Source organism: Lepisma saccharinum, chromosome 26 (genome assembly GCF_977018435.1).
Source record: "Lepisma saccharinum chromosome 26, izLepSacc3.1, whole genome shotgun sequence".
NCBI classification, from domain to species: Eukaryota; Metazoa; Arthropoda; class Insecta; order Zygentoma; family Lepismatidae; genus Lepisma; species Lepisma saccharinum.
The window spans coordinates 19,681,479-19,707,038 of NC_139254.1; the positions used below are offsets into that span (position 1 = coordinate 19,681,479).

Consider the following 25,560-nt stretch of genomic DNA (forward strand, 5'->3'; position numbering starts at 1 on the left):
ACACTCAATAATGCTCAATATGCATACACTTCACATGCAATCCCCTGTAAAAGGCACATAGCAGCCTCTCATCTGAACTTGGACACCAAAAAACAGCACTTTAGGATTACTAATACTCATAAATACTACATTGCCTGCCCTTGTTTGAATAGCGTGGATGCAAACTTCATAGCAAAATATTGAAAAACGTCAGATGTATATTCGTATAAGTGTGTAAATGTGTGTAATAACAAACTTTCTGATGCAGTAAAGTATTGACTAGGGCTGAATGATTCAATTACTGTAAAATATTAGTCTCAGATTGAAGTAAATAAAGTGTAAACAATACCATTTGTTTGTAAAATAGGGTTGTTAATTCCTCTGATAGCAGAAATATCAACTTGTACACATTAATTTGAGAGTTTTAGCAATATTTGTCCTGAAATGAATATAAGTGTAACTTGTTAAGCGTGCCAAATACGAAATATTTAAGAAACAGTACAGTATAACCTCAATTTTGAAAGCTAACAGTACTCTAGTGTTTCTACATAGGCGTCTGTAGTGGTAAAATACATCCAGTCCTTAAGATTTTTGGCCATCCATTCATCCTCAGCGTCACGATTAGTCACAAAAGCAAAAAAGCGAAATCTTGTGGATGTTATAATTTCTACTTTTCATGCAATCACCTACACTATAGTACTAAGTTTAGTGAATTTTGTCGTCTTCCTGATTGGTCTGTTAAAGTTAGTAATCAATAAAAATATGCTTACATAGAAAAAATCCTGATATAGTTGGATTCTCAAAAGTATGTACAATCAGTGTTCTTGCTACATTTAGCCCCTAATATAGTATAAATTGAAGTCTAGTTAGTGTTGGGCTGTAAAATGTTCTGGTACATGTAGTTACTTGAAATAGCAAATATTGGCTGTGTAACTGGTAAAGCACTCAAAAAAATCAACTTCGTATCCTCGTAGTACTCCCTGAAAGTGCTTCTTGCACGCTAATAATGCTCTGGCGTGTGTTCCTATGCCTCCTACTAGCCTCTGTAAAATTCATATTGACCAGTGCTTAACCATTCAACATGGTGCAGAGCCTAAGCTTTAAGCTTCAGTCAGTGGAATTTAGTTCTCATGGACATATAGTGATTGTAGAATAAAAATTAGAAGCCTCAAATAATACAGCATAACAGATACAAATAACCCCTGGTGTTAATCAAACACTCAAAAAGTCAAGTAGTACTTGAAACGTACCCTGAATAAAAAACTATAAGAGTAAATAGCATGGTAAGAAAAGTTTGGCAGGTGGACTTAAGAGCCACGTAGTCATCTGCTAACATCGACTTGTCCTGTGATTAGTCATTATATTGTTAAATTGTTATATTTAAGGGATGAAAGAAACAATATTAATAAACATGCAGTTATAGTACTATTGGTAAAGGGGTTTCAGTGCCTAGAGACATAATAATTTTAGTTACAGTAAAAGTTTGGCCTCTTATAAGTGCAAAAAGTACAAATATTAAACATTTCATACAGTTTATCTAGTAAGCAAAAGCAAAAATACAATAACTGCGCAACATACTTAAAAAAATAAGCAAGCCGTGATATTCTAGTGGCCCATAATAAGTCTAAAATATACTCGAAAATACTCTGACATAAGATTGGCGATTATCTGAGATCAAAATTTTCAAGCTTTCTCTCATGCATAAAGTGGCTCTAGGAATCACTCAGCCTCAATAAAAATGGAAACATGCAGTAAAAGCACTTGGAGAGTTGTGGTGATCACATCATATTAAAAACATGCAAGAACAAGAATATATGGAACCCTACTCATATATTTAGGAAACTTTACCTACCCTAACAGTAAGAAAATACCTAGGAAACTCTAAAATAAACAAACTTTCCTACGAAGCAAACCAAAAATACCGTAGTGGAAGTCAATAAACCCTAACAACAACAACAAAATTCAACAACTACATCAAAACAAAAACAACAATAATAATAATAATAATAATAATAATAATAATAATAGTAATAATAAAGTTTGTGAGTACAGTTTTACTTAAAAGTACTTCTTCCTTAGTGATTAGAGAAGTTTTTTTAAATAAAGAACAAAACTCAAAGTTAAAAATTAATAAATATAAGATACAAAAGGCAATAAATAGAAAAATTAATAAAAGAAGTTGAAAAAATTATCTTTGTGAGTCCAAAATTTAATAAAAAATGTTGCCTGAATAGATGAAATTGTGATATTAGAGTAAAAAAATGGAAATAAACTTTTAAAATAGCAAGTTAAAAGTTGAAAAAAATGTCTTTGTGAGTCCAAAATTTAATAAAAAAATGTTGCCTGAATAGATGAAATTGTGATATTAGAGTAAAAAATGGAAATAAACTTTTAAAATAGCAAGTTAAAAGTTGAAAAAATGTCTTTGTGAGTCCAAAATTTAATAAAAAATGTTGCCTGAATAGATGAAATTGTGATATTAGAGTAAAAAATAAGTCTAAACTTCAGCTAAAGTTGAAGAAACACAGTTTGTGTGTCTAAATTGCCATGCGAACTCTTGCTTGAATCGTTCAAATAGCGTTTTCTGAGTAAAAATACACAAAAAATGCGAAATATTGTCCCTAACAGTAAAAACATCTGGTCAATTTTACGTGAATCCTGATGTTTATAAGGCAATAATCAAATGGTCCGTGGTTCGCAACCCCGAAATAAGGGCAAATAGTGGATGCCATCCACTTTAACTTGTAGATACTGGAACTGAATGTTCCTAGTTCAGTCAAATTCCTTACGGTTTTGGTCAAATAGTCTTTGCAATGTTACAAAAGGCGGGAGAAAACATCGCGTATATTACTTCTGCCAAATAAAATTGGAACCTCAAAGAAAATCAATACCCGCGTGTAAAAATTTGGCGACACTTGACTTCCATTCAACTTCGGAAGAAGACCAAGCGATGGGGGCCGTAACAATGGAGAACCTTTTTTCCCCCCTCGTGCCTCAATGATCACTCGCGGAATGGGGTGGCGAAGAATGCAAACTCATAACAGGTTCTTCCGTAACAGGTTAATATTAATAACATACCTTCTGCCCGCATACTTCGTTTTCATATAGGCTACATCGTTCAATTTCTTCGCCTTTAAAACGAACATGTGTTATAATATCTTCTACCTCCGATCGAACGCGTTGGCACCGGTTGAATACGGGTAAATCCGGATCCTTAATTATACCAAATATGACTCACCACCGACGCCAAAATGGCCGGACGTGACGCCTTAGAATAGGCCGAAAATGTCTTTTGTACATTAATGGAAAAACCATTAATTCCAAGTTCCCACGTCTGTATAAAGCACCCATGACTCATATCCGGCAGAAACGCATTAATAAAATACAACAATAGTGTTAGAATAGTCCGAAAACGAACTCCATAATAGTGTCTTTTGTACCTTAATGGAAAAACCATTAATTCCAAACTCCAACGTCAGTATAAATCATCTGTGACTCATATCCGGCAGAAACGCATTAATAAAATACAACAATAGTGTTAGGTTAGGGTAAAAACGAACTCCATAATAGTGTCTTTTGTACATTAATGGAAAAACCATTAATTCCAAACTCCAACGTCAGTATAAATCATCTGTGACTCATATCCGGCAGAAACGCATTAATAAAATACAACAATAGTGTTAGGTTAGGGTAAAAACGGAATACATAATAGTATCTTTTGTGCACTAATGGAAAACCATTAATTTCAAACTCACACGTGTGCATGAGTCATCGATGACTCATCTCCTCCTCCACCCACGACACGTGGCGCTAGATTAATTAACAATAGCGTCACCCCTCGAAAATGAATAAAAAAGCCATTAATCATAATTAAAAATGACAGAATAACAATAGTCGAGCGTCGTTATGAATAAATTAATATCCGCTAAGTATTCTTGATACTACTACTATAGTGCTTGGTCTCCATAACCTGCATTTACCATTTCGAGCTTTAAAAAATAACTTTGACTCGATTTCGAACACTCAGAAAGCCCTGGCGAGTACATTGCACACAATTGCAATGGACGACTTCTACAGAGCCATCCATCCACAAGTTGTATGTATCAAGTGGAAACGGATTTAAATTAGAAGTCATTTTCCAGATTTCTAATTCTTTGAATTAATCTTTCGAAGTAGCGACGAGTTTGACTCGTAAGCATTGCTCGAACACCCTCACCCTTGAATGTATGAGGGGTCCGGACGGTGCCTGGGGGGAGGGTGTCGGTGGAATGTCAGGGGCGGGGGTTTCGGACCCCCCGACCTCCGCTAGTTACGCCTATGAGCTAGATGCGCTTCTAAAATTATTTTCATTTTATTTATTCTATGCTCAGATAAATAGCAAGGCTAAGGCGAGATGATCACCTTCCCCCGATCTAAAATTAGTAATAAATTCGTCAGTTAACAAGAGTAAATAAGATCATATCTTTAAGAACTAAAATTAAATTATTTATCCCGGAAACTAGCCAGCAATGGATGTGGCGGGCGCTAAAAAGTAGGTCGTTTGTAATTTCAGACGGTGTTCAAACTGCAGTTATGTAAGCATTTAGTTACTACCGGAGAATTAGGCATAATACGATTCATGCCACTGACCAAAACATGCATATTAGATTTGCGTGTCTGTAATATTGATCTGGTCAATATCGTTGGTCACGCTTCAAACGAATAAAATCTTGAACTTTTTTCCCCTCAGCAACGCTGTACAAAAGTTAGCTCCAACCGTTAGTGTTGTCAGTCGTGGTCGGTTGTTTATGATCTCTGTTGAAAATAAAAAAAGACAAAAGCAAAATGCACACACCGTAGCAACTGCAAATTAGTTGCTCTGAGATTTATATTTAGCATTATTCGTTGACATGAAGAGACTTCGATCAATACAGGCCTACACCAAAAGTGTCGAGTTGTGGTTATGTCAAAGGAAGGAGTGAGCATATTATCTCAAGCTTTCCAGCCCACACACCACGCCACTCATTGAAAGATATGATCGCATTTCCTTCAATTTGTGGATGGCGAGTAATGACCCAGTGTTGGTGCGAGTGAGTCAAGAAAGCTCATGTGGATTCATGCTGGGACTCTATTGAAGTAAGGCCATCCACGCGATTACTCTCCATCAGTGTAGCAAACGTGCAAAGACAGGACATCACTAGAAGCATATATAAGCCGTATATACAACACTAATGGGTCGTGGAATTCGACGTAGCCCGAGGAGTAGTACAAAATTGCATACTTACAATTGTATTCTTACTATTTATTTATTATGAAAAACAACTTATGAATAATAAGTTATAAATTATAACCATTAAGATTTTCTGTACACAGTTCCTATGTAAATTTTGGTTTGTACTTAGTTATAGTGACCCTAACAATATTATCCTTACATTTAACTTTATTAGAATTGGGCTTTTATTTTTAAAATACTTACTTTTCGTGAATTATTAATAACTTTAAAAACCTTTTTCATTCGATGTAATCGATGCAGTGTTTGAGCATGCCCCCTACCAAGATTTTTTTAAAGGGGGGGTCCGAAAATTAAGATTTTTATTTCAGTGTGAATCTTTGAACAGGTCCCTGCCGAATGGATGGTGCTGGTAAGCTTATGGTGTGGTGTGGTAGGGAACGCGTGTGATTTTTCCATTTTTATTGACGGATCCTTAAATGCTGACGGCTACTTGGAGTTGTTACGTGAACAACGCATTTTTTAATCTTTATATGCCTAGGTCATATAATTTACGTCACGTTAGCCGATAACCCCTTATCTACACTTACTCTGCTCAATATTGCAATGTATTGTTCCTTTATACACATACAGTGTATTGCTAGTGTTTTGGACATTCGGTCTTTTTATTTTAAACTATTTTCCAAAAGTGAAATTTAGTGTACCAGTAACACGCTGTTTAAGAGAGGGGGTGAATGTTGTGTAACAACAATACTACTAAATTAAAATTATAAAATTATTAATTCAAAACGGTTGATTTTTTTAAACACACTCGAACTGTCTTATACGTAGCACACATCTGAAACTGCATTTTTGCAGGTTAGTGAGGCTTTGGCGCACGGAACCACAGCCAGTATTATCGTTTGTGAGCTTTGGACCCTGTTGCCTGTCCATGTGTACTTGTGATTGTTCCTTCATCCATTTCATCATCTAATTGCCATTCATTCTCACCGTCGCGATTAACAAAAGTTGGAAGAAAAGTGACTAAAAATAAAGCAAATTCAAAATGGGATGGATTTTATATTATCGCTTGAGAATTAACTGAAGAAAATTTTTCCTCTTGAGTTTTTATTGTTTTTAATTTGAGTTTGAATTCTTGTTTTAAGTTCACTTTATGACCAAATGGGCTAATCGGGGATGGACCTAGAGTTTAAATCGGAATCCGAACCACTATGTGTCACTGGGTATTGAACCTGGGATCCATTCATTACAAGGCGACGATATTACAACTACGTCGTCGAGGAGGCATTTCCTCTTTCCTTGTGAGGCGTAAACGTCTTACTTTAAGACTGATTTTAAGCTGATTGGATTTTACTTCAGCCGACCTCCGTGGCAGAGTGGTTCAGGGGCGGCGCTAGGGGTACGAAGGGGTGCTCAAATTTTCTTCCACACCCCCTTCAGCACCCCTTTTTCAAAACCTATGTTAAACCGGAAACGCTAACTTTTACAGTGTCATATTATGTTGTCATACTGAACGCACCCCCTAAATCTCATTCCGCCCCCCTTAGCGCCCCTAGATGATTAATCCTAGCGCCGCCTCTGGGTTATCACAACGCGCTACGACGCCAGAGATCCCGGGTTCGAATCCTTGCCTTGAGTGTCCCTTCATCAATTCCATTATATCTTCATCGTAGCGATTAGGCAAAAAGAGGCAGAAATGCGACGTAAAGTAACCTAATTGAATCAATTAATCAATGGGTTTTACTTCGCTTTTCTGTCAATTTTGGCTAATTGATAAGAGGTGAATGAACGGTGATAAGGTGAAAGTGATCGAACAATCACAGCGGCGGCTCAAAATAAAACTTTCACATGGGCGAGGTGTTTTTGCGGCACCCCTCTACTTTCTACCCTGACCACACATTTTTCTATCCTTGTCCCACCTTCCTCCAATACAAAACACGACCATGTTATAGACTTTAGGTATAAATTACGAAAAATAGTGTCTTCATTGTTAAAATGTTGTAAGTGTTATACTATTAAAGAACACATTGATTGTAGAAATGTTTATTTAATACCAATTATAGCCTATAATGACATGAAAATACAGTAATCTTAACTTAACATCAACATGATTTTGTAATATACTTATTATGTTATGCAGTAACTTCAAATATTTCTTATCAACAATAAATCTAACCCTTTTTTAAAACAGCCACGCACCCGGTGCAGGCGTATAGTGGTTCTAGATCCTACTTTAGACTGTAGATCCAGTCCCGATTAGCCTTTCTGTGCATAAAGTGGACTTAAAAATAAAACTCAAACAAACAAATAGCCACGTTAATATAATCAGAAATAAGGTTTTTGGCGCTAATCAACGGGGATGCCTTCATTTGGCGCCCTGGGCAATGGTCCGCCCCTGGACAATCCCCCCAAAACACATGAACAGGACATAACACAAGCTCCACATAGTAGGCCTTATTATGCTGGCTGAGAGTCCAGACGCCATGGCCTCGTTAGTCTGCAAAATGCAGTCCAAGATGTACTACGTGGAAGAGAGGCGACTGCCGAAAAGGTAACCCTTTCTTACTTTAAGAAATAAAGCAAAAATATAAAACTAAATATGAAGCTTACAAATTGTCGACTGAGTCACTGTAGAGAAATTTAAGTATAGTTGGCAACACTGCTTCGCGTGTTTCTGTAATGGTGAATGAATCATCGACATTTCTCCTTCCTGGGGAAAATTCAAGAGGTAGCGTATAAAACTTAAAGCTCTACAAAAAGTTGAAGAGTAAGGTACTACGTTCGTGACAATCAACAAGCAGTCTTAAAATTGAAGTGTTACGAGAAAAGCAATGTTACACAGAACATGAATGCGATAAAAATTCAAAACTGGCATGTGAATAGGAACGTAATCGATATACACATCGCCATTTACAAGTTACGATTACGAAGGACAAGTTTTATAATACATGTTGTCGCGTGATGAAATATCAATATTAAGGCATTGACAAACATTTCATTCTGTTGCATTTCTGTCCGACAATCGGACACAAAGTCGTGTACAGACAAAGACTGTCACACAGCGTACGTACAACTTGGAGCTTATTGTTTACATACAGTTCTCAGAAGTATTCGAATACTGCTGTCTGGGCATGGATGTTCTTTGTGTGCCTTTATCAATTTCACCATATCACTCATCCCCATCGTCGCGATTAGGCGAAAGTGGCAGAAAAGAAACACTAAATAATAAAACATCAGTGTGGCTTGTTTTTACTAGTTTTTGAGAATGGTAAGTGGCCCATCAATTCAATTTTGATATCTGAGTATCTCAATTAGGATGCTACCAAAATTATTGTTTACAGTTAACATAGGAATTTGGAAGGATTATTTGTTTATATATATATATCTCAACATATTTGTATTAGGAATAATTATGTATTTTTTAATAGACGAATATAAAGGCAGCAATTTCAACGAAAAATATAAGTGGCAATTTTTTTCTCACTGACTCCTTACGTAATCGTAATGGATATCCAGATTTTCTGAATATTCAGATAATTATTATGATAACTTGTATCCAGATATCCATGATTAAGATAAAATATTTCGATAATTAGAATGACGGAAATCTATATGCTGGACTGGATATCCTCAATTTGGATATCTAGATAGATTTTTATCTGAGTATTTGGCATTTGGCTTATCCATGTACTGTCACTACGGATATATAAACATCCACCAATTAAATTATCTGGATATCTGTCTATTCTGTATCAGGACACATCTCGTTCAAATATTTGGAAATTGATCCTCTGCGTACGTGTCACAATATACCCAGATAATCGTCGATTATATTGATATATGTCAGTTGAGAATATCAGATTTATTCAAATACTAATGATAAGGAACTAAATTACACGGATATCTATGATCAGGGATATCAGAATATCTGTCATCTGGATTATGGACATCACACTTATCTTGTAAAAGACTTGCTCTTATTAACTTCCTGCACTGCACAAGTAAGCGTTATTGTTGACAATAATTCGTCAGATCTGCATCGTACGGGCTGGGGAATCTTCAATATTTTAAGCATGGGTGTCGGGAAGGGGGGGGGGGGGAATCGAACGGGTCAGTGGACCCCCTGGAAATTGGCATCGTTCATTTAAAGATACAAGAAAGCCGAAAGTTTGTTACTCTTATTGTTAAGAACAGAAATAAAGTTCATTTAGTTAGTATTCGAACAGAATAATCACAGTAAAAATGCATTGGATCGAACACATCGAGTGAAAAATACAGGAGCAAGGTTATATTCTACAATTTCATCCAAAGAGCAAATGGTTCCACAGTTTTCAAAATTCTAATAATTACAGTTGTAGGTGAGAGGTCACGCAACAAACGTTATGAAAAAATCCCCCTAACATTTAAAGCCTTTTCTCAAACGAGACGTGCAAAAGTTTATATCAAAATGCATTTCAGATACTAACTGCATAAAATGCAAAAGAAATAATGGAAAATAGTTGTGTTGGTATTCACAAGTTTGGTGGATCGAGTCTCCCCATTTACTTAATAATAATACTTATTAATAATAATTATTATTTCGAATAAAATTTATTTTTGTTTATAATATTTATTATTTTATAATAACATTTATAACCGTGGTAATAATACTTATTATTTTTTCTACTGTTCAACTTTATCATTTGCCCGACCCCCCCTGCAAAAATTTCTGGCTACGCCCATGATCTCAAGTTAATTTCAGTATATTTGTCACCGACGGACATATATGAACTCACAAAAGCAGGGTGATACCGAAATCTTTTGACGTTTCCACCCGATATAATTTCCTACTGCTACATATCCTCTTGCTTAACAGAATAAGCACGAGATTTAATATTAGCCTAATGCATGGCCTTTTCGTCTTGCTTGTATTGTCATGATCCTAGTTAGATTGGTCATAAAAACATTACGATGCAATAAACAAGGAATCTTCGTAGATAAACGTGTTTCTCTCCTCAAGGTTGTTGCCTTGTACAATTATCACATGGTTATTAGCAGCTGAAAGATGTTTGTGTGTACACGTCGTGGAATGCATTCAGTTAGCAGAAAGAGAACGAGAAAATGTTGACTGCCACGCCACCTAGTAGCCTGCGTAAAACAGACGTTCTGGAGAATAATAGACATTTGACAGGCCTCGTAATCGACACCAGATCGTAAGTCTTGTTGGCCTTGATAATAAACGAACTGCAGGCGTACACGTTTTAAGCATGGCTGCGAACTGCCTCGACAAGAACTGTAACACATCTTAACCAACTTATTACAGTTTATGAAAAAGTCTGACAGACACGTTTACCGATGCTACGTAAAAGTACGTATTCACACACACAAAATCCATAACCTTCTCGACTAGGCTAGGCTTGCCATTTTAAAGAATAAAATTTCGGGAGATTTCCTTACAGCCTTTAAACCAGGGTTGTTAAAGATCCAGGAATTTTAAATAAATTCAATTCCGGTCCAGGAGATTTAAATTTAAATTCGGTCCAAGTTGCGTATTGTTTCATTGAAATAAGGTTTCTGGACCGTTTTTTAATTGTTCCTGAAAAAGGTTCCTGGACCGTATTTAAACTGATGCAGGAAAAAAAGGTTCCTGGACCGAATTGATTGATTTTATTTTACTTCGCGTTCTGTGCCTCTTGGCTAATTTGCGAAGATGGGGATGAGTGATGAAATGGTGGAATTGATGAATGGACATTTACAAACAACCATGCCCGAGCGGGATTCGAACCCGAGACCCCTGGCGCCTGGACCGAATTGAAATTCATTCTGGAAAAAAAGGTTCCTGGACCGAATTTAAATTTATGTGGAAAAAAGGTTCCTGGACGGAAGAATTTCAATTCGGTCCAGGAACCTTTTTTCCCGCATCAATTTAAATAGGTCCAGGAACCTTTTTTCAATGTAAAAATACGCAACTTGGACCGAATTTAAATTGTGCGAGAAAAAAAGGTTCCGGTTCTGCAGCGGAACCCAATAGAACCCATTAGAATTTTTAGGTTTGTGGACCTTTAACAACGGTGCTTTAAACACTTTACATTAAAATGTTCTAGAATACCAATGTCCTTAATATCAGCTGTTATTTGTTTGTTGTGTTTGTGTAACTACCGTGAATACAAAATGGAATCAACATGATCAAACCATCCTCGCAACCACAAATTGTAAATAAACAAAACGAAATCATTATACAGATACACAGACTCTTATAACAAAATTCTTCGAAGTAAAATGTCATAAATGTATTTATACAAAAAACTAATTTTTAAAATTAGCATGTGGCATAATTACTAGAGCAACTGAATACACAGTGACTTACCTGTTCCAGATAGCACTGTCCATCCCTCCACAAGAGAAGATCAGGGCCGGATTAAGACGAAATTGGGCCTGATGCTTGAAATCTTCTGTGAACAGTAAACACAACGACGTTATAGTTACGTCACAGCGCAAAGAATAATAGTAACTGTATAATAAGTAACGCTGTGTCTAGGCGTTCGAAATTGGGCCTCCAAATTTCATTCTAAGATTTATTTTCAGGTTAATATAGTAAAAGAAAACTGTTCAGCTTTCGTAAAATTCTCGTCTGTTTTCATCTGGGCGTATTTCAGGAATGGGCCTAATTCTGCAGCATTAATAACACCCAGCTTAATCCGGCCCTGGAGAAGATTGTTAGTCCGCCATCGAAATAACCATTAATTCGGACTTTCTAAACAATAAAAGAGTCGTCAACGTCGCTACCGTCTGTGGGGCGCCTCTTTTTTATAGTTGGAGAGGGGTACAAGGCTATTTGCACCTTACAGCCTTGCGCAAGAGAACCAACATAACATAAAGAGCTTCAAACAGTTCTCAGAATTGGTGAGAAACGTCACGAGCCAAGTGTAGAAAGTTCGAAACCTGGGTAAACATGGATTTTTCCTTGTTCTTCATCCTCATTGTCATGATTAACCTAGAAGGTTATAAAGCAGTAGCGTATTCTCAAAATTTGATTTGGGTTACCGCAATATTCTTATTTATTGTACCTACTTATTATACACCGCCTAGATTAATTAGATAAATAAAACACAAATGCATCAGCGGCGTCCATAAACCAACCTATAAGTTCTTTAAATAATTTACTTAAATTCGGCTTTAGAAGTTTGTTTTATATTACCTATATATTGATCATTATATATTATGCAAACACATAATATAAAATGAGCAATTACCTACATGTTAAAACTGAATGTATAAACTCTATGATTATGCGATGACTTCTAGTCGATCCACCATAGTGATTATCCATCACAATGGTTTTTCCTATATTTATTTTTTTACATATAATGAAATGCATAACTATTCTACGTATTTTGTTATTTATTTTTACACACCTTATACAAGAGTAAAAATTTTGGCCATACAGTTTGTATTGCGTGACCTCTAACTTACAAATATTTTTTGGCATTAAAAACTCATGGAACATTTTATTCTGTGGATTAAATGAAAGAATGTGAAAACACGACACTAACTTCTGACCAGAGTCTTGCATTTTACACTTAATTTTTCGATCTAAAGCATTTTTTCCCCTTGTATTATATCTGTTGAAACACTAATTACCTCAACTTAGTTTCTGTTATTGACTATAAAAATAATAGGCTTGTTTCTTTTCTCCTAAGAAAATAATGCGATTTCCCAGGGCGGGGTAGATGGATTTGTTCTATCTCCTTCTCAACGCCAACTTTCAGAGCAGATGAAAGGCCAATTTTCTTGGGAAAACATGTCATCAATCTAGACTGAAGTGAACTTTCATTACAAAAGAAAAATCGTCCACAGAAAAGCAATTTAATAGCATTACGTCTAAATCAATTGTACAGCTTAAATTTAATGTTCGCCGATAGATGGCAGTACCAATATGATATTTATCGTTATAATTTAATAATATTATTTATTCAAGCCATCATAAAAACTTTTGTAAAATAAATTTGCGATAAATACATTATATTAAATTTTCTCATCTGAACTCTTTAATAATATGTGCAAACAAAAACCAACTGTAAAATATGTAGTTTCCTACAACTATTCTGTTGAATTAGATTTTTAAGAACTACTACAGAGAACAATAAGGCAAATGGTATATTCAAATCATCGAAATTTTTGCACAGGTACAACGGCCGGAGGCTATAGTACCTGATAAAGAAATAAGAAAAATGGCCATCATGAATAAACGTTGGCAAATAACTCTTGCTCTAAGGCGCTGTGCTTTCGACCCCGACTGCGGGACGGCATGGGTTCGAGTCCGCCTGGGTTCAGTCTCTGGGTTTTCGGCCTGTGTTTAGGACCGGTGGCAACCCACCATCGTGAGGAAATTGGGAAGCCACGAGTGAGTAGCGTAACCCGATCTCGGATATCTCCTATAACGGCTGAAGGTTCGACGTGCTGACCCCACGTCACCCCATTACCGGTTGAAGATCTCCACACCTCGAAGTAGGATTGTGGGACGGAGACTGGCAGTCGGGAAATTAGCCAAAGCCCTTCCAGGGCTGTAGATTACCACCGGGTATAGAACCCGGGACCTCTTGATTACAAGGCGACAACGTGCTTTATAAAAAGAACAATGTCACGTTTCATTTTGTTCACAAAGATATAAATATATACAGTGAGACCCCGATTTTACGTTCCCGCATTATACATTCAATCTTGATGGTCCCAACAGCAAAATTTTATAAAAGTTTCCTCGATTTTACATTTTCCTGCATGTTGAGTTTTTTCAGCTTGGTCCCCTGAAAAACGTAAAATCAAGATTCTACTGTATTAAGTTGCACATATTGCAACATATTAGTGTAAACCACAACACACATGATGGCCAGTTTCTTGTTTCTTCATCAGAGAAAAATGCTCAGCTGGCTCCTACGGAAAGTCAAACCCCGGATTTCCTGAAGACCAGGCAACAGAGGAGCCGAAGTGAGCAGTAAACCTTATTATCTATCTTAGCACTAAATGAAAGTGTATTTTAATAATATGTTGGTTTCACTTCCACTCTTGTTGTAGTTGTAATACTTGAATTACCTGGAATTGAAAATCTTAATCTTACCGAGAAAAAAAAGAATTTTTATCACCCAGCCAACGCCCCCGTAAACATTCCAAACATTTTACAATTTCTCCAAATAATCTGCATCCAATATAGCTTTTTTATTATGTGTTACACTAGCTGATTACCTGGCATTGCCCGGGTATTTATTTATCCCAATCTTTTATTAGACACGAAAATAATGAATTCTAACTATAGTGTAAAATGAACTTGGAGTTGAACGGCATTGGGAGTGTCACTATTCATCTCAGCGGCCCCGAAAAGTCCATGGGCGGAGTTTGAGCTTTTGCTTTGGGGGGCCAGACTCTGGGAGAAGCATATGATTTTATAAACAAGGGTATATTCAATAACCCTCAGGTATTGAATATCCCCTAGTTTATAAGGGGTCCGGAGGCCTTCCCCCGGAAATTAAAGAAGAAACAACAACTTAAAAACACTGAATTTTAGGCCTTTTAGATGTGAAAATGTTAAATTTCCTCGCTTAAGTAAAGAAATATTAATTAGTATATTGGTTGTCAGTTTTAAAAGAAGCAAAACAGTACGATTATTGCATTTTACATTTCATTAATTTTTTATTGATACAATACTCGTATTACTTTAAAAAAGTTACGGTACAATACTAAGCTTCAGAAATTTTAGAAAAATTAAATTGAAAAGTTCTTTTGATGCCTCAGCAGTAACTGTTGACTCAACACAAAGTCATTTTACGTTTTTCTTTCTTCAAACTGTACACATCAATCGAATCGTCTAAGACCCGCTATTGCGGCGCAATTACCGCACATGCCATCATGCCAAACGTCAAGATTTGCGGTATGGCTTCATAACAAAAATGTAGTAACTGAACTTAATCATGTGTTATATTTTAGTCTTTTTTAAGTTGGGGGCAGGTCCCCCGGCCCCTACAGAACTCCGCCTATGCCGAAAACTATGGATTCCACACTAATATCGGCCGTTTTCGATTATTTTTGCATGTCAACCCCTCCCACCCTCACTCCTAGGCGTGCCAGGGGTGTCTTGCCCTCACAGTATATTTCTTTCGAGATCGCAAGTGATACCTGTTCCAAGTTTGGTTAAAATCGCTCCATGCGTTCGAGAGTTACGCTGGGACAAACACACATACATACATACACATAATACATCCATTTTTATATATTAGACTAGATTAGATAGATTGTTGTCTGACAGCTGCTCGAGTACAAATTAAAACTCAGAATATAGCGTTATTCCTTTCCTTGCCGTTGCAGTTAATGTAGAATCCGTATTATTATTATTATTATTATTATTATTATTACTACTACTACTACTATAAATCAACCTAACCCTTCACTGCGCATTAAATTCAACCACAAATAGAAATAGAACATGAAAATTCGCTTGTGTCGGAAATGAACGGAGAGTTGAATAATTGTTATGCTTTTTCAGATAGGTTCATTAAGCCTATAAAACTTAATTATTGTCTTACCCCATACAGAAGAATAAACGCGGTAGTATAAAAATCTTACTGCTGTGGTTTAGATTCCTGAAAACGTCTAGTTACCATGGAAAGCCTGATTTCAGCACAGCATTGTTGTCATTCTTCCACTTAACTCAATTGTTGCCACTCTTCGGACATCAGTGAGGGTTGAAGTGGGTGGGCTGGGCTTGAATTGAATAGAAAAGCAAGTGAATAAAGAAAGTAAAGGCAGTTTAAAATTCCATGAACTGGAATTCAGGAAAATTGATACTCTGGCTGGTAGGCGCGGAACTTGTGACAAATATCAGGGCAGCAGTTGGGTGTGCGACGAGTGCCACCGCACAGGGTCTTGTTCTTCGTAATAATTACATGACAGTTTTTATTATTTTATTTATATTCAGGGCATAGGCGAAGTTCTGGAGGGGCCAGGCCCCCCAACTTAAAAAAAGACTAAAAAATAACGCATGATTAAATTCACTTACTACATTTTTGTTATGAAGTCATACCGCAAATCTTGACGTTTGGCATGATGGCATGTGCCTTAATTGCGCCGCAATAGCGGGCCTTAGACGATTTGATTCATGTGTACAGTTTGAAGAAAGAAAAACGTAAAATAACTTTGTGTTGAGTCAACAGTTACTGCTGAGGCATGAGAAGAAATTTTCAATTTAATTTTTTTAAAATTTCTAAAGCTTAGTATTGTACCGTAACATTTTAAAAGTAATACGAGTATTGTATCAATAAAAAAATAATGAAATGCAAAATGCAATAATCGTACTGTTTTTGCTTCTTTTAAAACTGACAACCAATAGGCTATACTAATTAATATTTGTTTACTTAAGCGAGGAAATTTAACATTTTCAAATCTAAAAGGCCTTAAACTCAGTGTTTTTAAGTTGTTGTTTTTTTAATTTTCGGGAGAAGGCCTCCGGACACCTTATTTGAATTTTGAATTTGAATTTAAAATTTTGGTTGAACCCTTCTTAATGACGTTTTTCTGCTTTACATCTTGTTTCGAAGCTGCGAACCGTCGAAATACGGAATTTTATCCTGAATAGATGAAACCGGGCATCACAGGCTCGCAATTGTCACTAATGGATAAACTTTGCAATTACGGTAAACAAAATATACGATTTACTTGAAAAAATCAATATCATTTACCCTTGGTATGTCTGGATAACTCATATAGTAATTTAAATTCATTTAAGCAATTTCTTCAAATATGATACCAGAGTTTCGAACGAAATCGTCTCGCTTTGATATTGCAGATATTTATTTCAGTCTCGTCTCGGAATTTGAGAGGAAACAGAGACTATTTCTTGTCTCAGTACCATCTCTATTTTCAAAAGATTTCTTAATGTATAGGTTCAAGTATAGTTTTACGAACACCCTCTTACAAAGTTATGAAAATTATGGGTGAGGTACAGAGTACATTGTACCCCCCATATTGGTCTGTCGTTTCTCGTCTCGTTTCTGTAAGTGTTTCGTTTCGAAAAATTCCATTTGAAAGATTCATATACTTTCCTGATGATTTGTATCTTATCTTCGAATCGACGCGACCCCTTCTTTAGAAAAGTTGATTGATTGATTGATTTGTTGTTTTAAGTCCACTTTATGCACAGTAAGGCTAATCGGGACTGGACCTACAGTTTAAACTGGGATCCGAACCACTTGTGCCTCCACCGGGTATCGAACCCGGGACCCCTTGATTACAAGGCAACAACGCTACCACTGCGCCATCGGGGAGGCCTCTTTAGAAAAGTGTACACCCCCTTACGCAAAAGAGAATTCGTTTGGAGCCTGAATTTCTGAGAGTAAACTTTATCTGATTCCATTGTTCCACACACTTTTTTTTTTAAAAAAAATCATCTCCTTAAAGAGGTTTCCAAGAACACAGGTCAATGAGCTAACTAGTAACAAGCACAATGTAGTAGAATAAGTTTACAATGGTTTGAATTTCAGTTGTAAGAAAGATAATGCTTTAAGTTATAAACAACATAAATATTTTAATTGAGCGACTTGAAAATATGTTATTTCAACAGTAGCACCTTGCGTCTGTCAAATAATCGAAGGGAGTACAGGGGGTACAGTTGGAGTTACGGATTTAAGGGGGTACAGTATCCCCTTCAAAAATTTGGGGGGTACAATGTACCCCTGTAACCCCCCCCCCTCCCCCGTTCCTGCGCCACTGGCGAGTAGTGTTGCCCACGAGACGAGACTTTGGCCTGTCTCGTCTCGTGGAAATGCTGTGAAATTCTGTCTCGTCTGGAAAATATTCGTTTGTCAAAGGGACACATGATCAATCTCGTCTCGTCTCGAATTTTTAAAAGCCTGTCCCGTCTCGTCCCGTGGGCAACACTACTGGCGAGAGGTCAGTTTGACATTTTCCAGATGGCAGTGTGTGTCCCTTCCCTAGAGCTGACCGAAGCCTTGTCAAGGGAGCTAGTGTTTCCAGGAAATGGCCATGCTGCACATTTCACCCTCCTTCTTTGTCAGTTTGGTTTCAGTTGATCGAATGGTCCATTGGACTAGGGTTCTTGAGTTACAAATGGCAGAAGCGTCTCCTGAACGCATGCGGTTCATGCTGCGCATGCGTCAATTGTGAGAAAAAGGACAGCTTGCTCTGCGACGACATTAATGAGCTTTTCTACATTCTAATTTTTTCATATAGGAGAAGTATTTATTGTACACGAGAGCGCTCAACGCTCAACTAAGCTTATATTACATTTCTTGGATCTGAAGTGAAAGAAAGTAATAATTATTTTCTTACAATTGACGCATGCGTCACTTCAGATCCAAGAAATGTAATATAAGCTTAGTTTAGCGCTCTCGTGTAAAATAAATACTTCTCCTATATGAAGAAATTGGAATGTAGAAATGCTCATTAATGTCGTCGCAGAGCAAGCTGTCCTTTTTCCCACAATTGACGCATGCGCAGCATGCGTTCAGGAGACGCCTCTAAAAATGGTTCCTTTCTGTTAATGTTGAAGTATTGTCATTCTATTGTTGACGTAAAAATCCATATTTACACCCAGGGGGGTGTTCCACTATTCTGCTTGGAGGGGTGTTCGTCAAAATTTGGGAGGGTGTTGGGGGTGTTAGGGGTGTGTGGATAAATCACTTGGTAGGATGACCAGACGTGTCCTCTCTTATCTGTCCGGTGTCAGGGCGGATTTTTTAGAAATCGGTAAATGTCCTCCTTTTTTGGAGAGAGTACAGCATTTTCCATAGCAAATGTGCTACTTAGAGAATGCTTCCACACATAACGTTCATCATATCACTTGGGGCGCGTTAAGTACTCGAGCAATGCTCAACTAGCATCTGGGAGCTGAACACGATCACTTTCCAGACTGAGTCATTAGTAGGGTGCGGATTTATAGGCATTAAAAACCTCTCAAATAAGCACCAAAATGATGAAAATAGGCACTTATAAAGACACTATATACTAAGAAAAGGCACCCTAAAATTTAAAAAAAGACATTAAAATAGGCAATATATGTGAACTTATTTCAATTTTCTTCTTACAATGCGGAGTTATACTGTATTAGCACTTCAGTTTATACATAAAATTGCTCTAAGGACTAACAAACTATTAATACTCTTTTGATCGACGCCTTGTAATCAAGGGGTCCCGGGTTCGATTCCCAGTGGAGACACATAGTGGTTCGGATCCCACTTTAAACTGTAGGTCCAGTCCCGATTAGCCTTACTGTGCATAAAGTGGACTTAAAACACCAAATCAATCAATCAATCCTTTGATCGAATTTCACATTTGAGGGGAATCATGAGTTAAAGTAATTCTCACAAAAAGAGCTTGTGCTGACAACTGTGCGAATTTGAGCAAATTATGAATAAACAATGTGCATGTAACAAAATAAATATTAAAATATTCCAATGACAATGGTCCTATTGAGGCCCTCAAATCTGGCGAATACGAGATTTCAGTCAGTACATCAACAAAGTCTTACATCCTTCACTGTAGGGAAAGCCAAAGGCACGTAAAAAAGCTGAAGTATGCAGAAATTGCAGAATAGCCAATTTTTGGTACGTTAAGCAAAATAGGCACTATAAAAATGCGTTTTCGGACTAAAAACACCATGAAACGAACTTTAAACATTAAAGCCTATGTTTTACTACAAAGGAATAAAAAAGACAAATAGGCAAAATTCCGCACCCTAGTATTATTCTAACTCGTTGCTTCGCCCTCTGAGACTGCTGGAACGTATGTGGTCTGTGCGGTTCCTTTTCGCTGGAACCAGAGAGGGAATGAAAGCAGCCCTTCCAGATCTTTGGAGGCTTCAGACGTGAGCCAGAGGATCAATTATGATTGATTTGGTTTATTTTACCTCGCTTTTCATCCAATTTTGGCTTATCGCGAAGAGGGGTATGAGCGATGATATGATGATTTTAATGAATGGACATTTACAAAGAAAACCCATGCCCAGCCCGGGATTCGAATCCGGGACCGCTGGTGTTGTGGCGCTATGTGCTAACCACTCCGCCACGGGGGTCGGCCAGTTCCTTTTCGAGTTATAAGTACAGTGGGATCCATGAGTATTACCGTGCAAATTGTCCATCACCATGTTCGTGCACTTTATTTGACCAAATAAGAGCTTAAATAATTAAAAGAAAACTCAAAACAAGCTGTTTACAACTTCTGCACCAGCATACATAAAAATCCATCACTTAAAAACGCACAGAATTTGCTCTGTAATACTCATGGATCCCACTGTACATACGCGATACAGAGACACGTAATGAGAATTTTCATTATTAAGTAATATTTACTTTCATGAAAGAATGAAGCGAAAGTGAACAATGATCTTGCAAGAAAATATTCCACTTCTAAAGGATGGAAGAAACGAATATGAGATAAAGTGTAAGCTGGCTGTCACTTTTCTCGCTGTTGAAGAGTGCTAGAAATGTTCGTGGCGTTAAAATCATATTTCTCTACCCAATCTAAACTACCTAACATTTATATTCGGTTATTGGAAATAAGTTAAAGCGAATCTTATTTCTTACATTTGCATTCACTTGCAGGAGATATTTTATTCTATCTAAGAATTAGAAAAGGAGTATAATTGTGTGCTTCAAATTGCTTCAAATTAAATAACAGACTAGGAGATTGCATTCTTTGCTTAAAGGTTTTTGATTGATTCAGTTGGTGTTATAAGTCCACTTTATGCACAGTAAGGCTAATTGGGACTAGACCTACAGTTTAAAGTGGGATCCGAACCACTATGTACCTCCATCGGGTATCGAATCCGGTATCCCTTGATTACAAGGCCACGACGATACCACTACACCATCGGGGAGGCCCTTTGCTTAAAGGTAAGAGAACGTTAATGAAAGAGATCACCTGAAAAGTATATGTGAGCAAAGTGTTGGTAAGATTTTTTTATATTGATTAAATTATGAGTAATTGCAAACGTGTTGCCATTTTTTGCGGTGTCCTCTTTTTTGAATGTATGTGTCTGGTCACCCTACTCTTTGGGGGGGTGTCGCTCGATGAGTGTCAACAACCTCAGTTGCGAAGTGAAAGCTCTGGGGGTAACATCGCTCTCCCGTTGCAAAGTTGCTAAGCGTACGTCTGATTTTGTCAATTGTTTTTATTAGCTTGTTTGTAAAGTTTTTGGGTGTTTTGTGTACTAAAGATGTATATGGAAGTGTCAACACAGCTCGCACTGACAGCAGTTTTCACGGTTCAAGGGACATCGCTGCGTGCGATATTGCAACGTTTCCGGTATCGCAATGTGAAATGACAATGATAATGGATTTTAAAAACAGATGCAGATAACTTCAAAACAATACCAATATTGTATTTGTAGGATTACCCAATACTAAGAAAAAGGTGTTTCGCAAAATTGATAAGAACGGTTTTTTGACAAAGTTTTAAAAATCTGAAAATTAAGAATTGTGTTTAAAACCATTCTGTCCGCACTGTACTAAAATTTCATCACGATCGTACCACCCGTTTTTTAATTATATAATTTCAAAGAGAGCGATCGTTTGCGAAACTAAAAAAAACGGCACTTTCTTGTTCTCACGACGATTAAAAATTGAAGGCATTATGGAAAAAAATGTTAGGTATCACAGCATAACGCAGAATTGAATACGCTGAATTTTGATGTAACTCGTTTTTATGTAGGTCTAATTTTTAATTGGAGTCCAAACTGGAGTGTCTATATTTTTTAATCCTACAGCAAGTCCGAATCCATAAGCTTTGTCGTACCGAAGTACGCATTTTCTACTTTTGCCGCCAGATGCCAGCTCGATCATCGCCCACCTCGCTCTAGGATGCAGACAACCATACAACACGGAAATCAAACATTACAAGGCTTTACGCCTATTTTCTACATAAATCGTTAATCTGAATGTGATTTTTTCAAATTGCAATTTTAACAATAGAAATAACCGCGAGTAACATGGCTGCCGAGCGTAGCGTGACAGGTAGTCGGCGCTGTCTGTGTTGCGAATTCGGATTCGGACTCTTGTCTGGATTCCATGGTGCTTTGGACAGAGAGGATTCGGACACGGCCTGAGGCTCCTTTTTATATATGCCAATGGAACCACATGGAACCTCTATGAATGGAACTGTCTACTTTTCCCCCAGTAACCGAAGCCGGTGCGTGTGAAGGGATTATTTTCTGTGTCCGAAAAACAAGTTTGGGTTGAATCGAAATTTGGTTTCGCTTGATTCCAAAATTGAATATAAAATTGTGTAAATATATAGCCACAGAGAATATGCAAGACTTGTAAATGCAAATAAAAATGCATTTTCTCATTGACATGCATGTTTTTTCGTACAAGAAATGAGATTGTGAAGTTTCGCGGAATAGTGTTCTGCTAAGGTCGATATTAAATCCCGCAGTTACGCCACTAGTACCCTCTAGTGTGTAACCCTTTTAACGTTTGATATGTGAAAGTTAGAATTTTCAGCAGTAGTATCGATTACGCTCCCTATTGGTGTAACATTTCTCCACTATCCAATGAAATATTGAATACAGGCCCCAGGAAGATGGCTGCCTTGCCGTCTCCAACGCAGGTAGGTAGAGAAATTGATGTTGAAATCGGTGGTTTAAAAATTATGCACTGTGCTTGTGTGGTTCTATATTTCTACAACATTACTCTAGTGCCCTGGAAATATGCTCTAATGTAAGTTTATTTAATAAATTGCACATGCCAAGAAGGGACAACGTCGGTGAATGTAAGTGGAGTTGCTGAGCCCGAATGATGAACTCGCGTGTTAGGGGCGGTTATTAAGAAATGATATGTAAATGTTCGTAGTGGTAGGAAAGTTAAGAATATTGGAAAGTAAAGAGTATACTGACCTATAATAAGTGTATTTTATTTTAAAGATTATTTCAACAAAACAAAATTGCACACACTTTTAACACCGGAACTAGTCTTCATTTGTGGATATAATTGATATATGAAGAATGATGAAACTAATTTATTATTTAGGTTTCGACTATTCCACTAAAAACATAAAATATGATAATAGTAAATGTATTTTAACAGGAAAAAAAATAAGGTTGCAGAGGGGTGTGTCTAATAGACACTGCAATTGAGACAGTCACAGAAACGAGTTGTGTCACTGAAGTTACATCAAGTGGACATATCCAGCGTTTTCTTAAAATCGGACTGTTTCTTTTACAAGATATTTTCTTTTATGTCACTTTTTTGTTACTGTAAGTGTTCACGAGGTAGCTTAGGTTGTTGGCCACTGAAATGTTGGCTGTAGGCCAAGGCCGATTTCTGGCAAACTTTCCGTTGGTATTAGCACATGAACATTATTTTTCGTGATATTGAGGCTGAATTTCAGGGAGTTATATAGCTGATTTTGAGTGATCGAATATACGAAGCTGGTTCTTTTTAAGAATTTGCAAGATGTACCTTGGTTCTAAAATTAGTAGAAGTTTTATCGGTATAATTTAACAATACAGGGAATTTCTCCAATTTGTTTGAAATTTCGGATACTTACTAATTTAGGGCTCCTAATCACGAATCTGCACTTAAAATTTGGCGCTCACATATAGAAATTCCTGAATTATGGCTAGCCCCACGGACCATTGGCGCCAGCCCCATGAACCATTGGCACGTGGTTAGGTTAACATAGTTAAATTTTAGGGTCGTAGTAATATCAGGAATATATATATTTCGTTCTTTAAGTATTCGAAACAGAAAATCTTGTGATAAATAATGAGCAATTGTGCATTGTCGGTTGCGATGTCTGACCCTCTTATTTTGCAAGTTTGACATGTGAGCGCCAAATTTTAACTTCAGATTCGTGATTAGGAGCCCTAATTTAGTGAGTATGCCGAATTTCAAACAAAATGGAGAAATTCCCGGTATTTTAAAATCGCTACGTTTTATCCGAGTGATAAAGTGTAAGTAGAATGCTAGCACAAACGACTCCCACTCATTAGTAAATAACTTGAATATTGACTCACCACTGTATCTTCAAAGCTCAAATTACAGGCATGCAGTTTAAATTACTAGAAGAACACAGGAAAAATAGGTAACACTTTACTATACCGGAGACGGTTTTCTTCAAATTTACAAGAGAAAGTGCTTACGCAAATCATTTTCTGTGGCGTTGTTGATGTTCGGGAATGTAGTTTTGATCCATTTTAATGCGAATGCATGTGGTTTTCTATGAAAATCTATTTCCGATGCGCTATTGCTGTTGCAGCCATTTGCTTTCTGCACGAGAGCACAATACGCTCTCGTATTGTCCGTATATGCTAAATTGAAGGAGTGCTAATGGAACCTAACCTAGTAGGCGTACCTCGTCCCTGTGATGGTTCGTGGGGCTATCGTGAATTTTTGGGCTAACGTCAATGGTTTTTGGGGCTACCCGTGGATGGTTTGTGGGAAATAAGGAACAACAGTAAGTACTCGTTAATGTAAGAAATAGACGTTATTTTCGTTAGAAATTCATTATTTCACCTAAAGAAATGTTCCTCAATGCAGAATAATACATTAGCAATGTAAAAAATTGCGAAATAAATCATTGATAGGTGTCTCTGGTATAGTAAAGTAGTACCGAAAAATAGTTCAGCTGTCATGTAATGAGTACTAGGCCTATGTGCGTATTTATTTATTTGAGAAAATTTCAGATACAGCACAGGTGGCCATTTTACATTATATTGCCAATTGCAGTTGTATGTACAGTAGTGGCATTAATTCTGGACACTTTTGAGAATTATGATGAAAATCACATTCAAGTTTTGATTTCAATTTAAATTTACGTTTTTATTGAAGTCAAATTTTCAGGAGATAGACAAACGTGTCTTTATGTTCAATGTTTCAAAAAGTGAGCACACTAAATTATAATTAATAGTAATAATAATTATAATACAGAAAATGTAACTAAGTGTTCTTAGCATAACAACACCTGTAAAATGTTCATTCAGTAAAAAGTAAATTTTGGCACACACTCATTATGGTTATTGTAACTGTGTTGTGTTAATATTTTTGTGGGATATCCTTTCGATTTGATAACTGCGTCGATTCTTCGTGGCATCGAGTCCACCAAACACTTGAGATCTTCTGGTATTATCACTAAACCATGATTGGACGATGACCTCTAACAGCTCCCTCTTGTTGTTGGGATTCCGACGCGCCACCAAAACTTTAAGCCTTGACCACAAATTCTCAATTGGGTTGAGGTCGGGACTGTTCCCGGGCCAAGGAAGAACAGTAATACCATGGTCCCTGAACCATCGCTGATTGATTCCAGCGTTGTGACACCTCGCACCATCCTGCTGAAAGATGCACTGCTGAACGTTACCCCCAAACAAATCACGAATAGTGGGCAGAAAT

General features: G+C 37.0%; 1 protein-coding gene across 8 annotated transcripts in view; it reads left to right on the forward strand.

Annotated features, from left to right (window-relative positions):
• The first annotated feature begins 22,618 nt into the window (after positions 1–22,618).
• The window catches only part of Eps-15 (Epidermal growth factor receptor pathway substrate 15), a 128,643-nt gene continuing 125,701 nt past the window's right edge, over positions 22,619–25,560 (forward strand). For 3 of the 8 annotated variants that reach the window (XM_083112494.1, XM_083112497.1, XM_083112498.1), the window contains exon 1: positions 22,646–22,777. In XM_083112494.1, coding sequence (XP_082968620.1) covers positions 22,751–22,777 — 27 coding nt within the window. In that variant the 5' untranslated portion in view covers positions 22,646–22,750. Of the gene's footprint in view, positions 22,778–25,560 lie in introns of all 8 variants that reach the window. The other 5 variants (XM_083112496.1, XM_083112495.1, XM_083112492.1 and 2 more) reach the window with 4 other exon arrangements.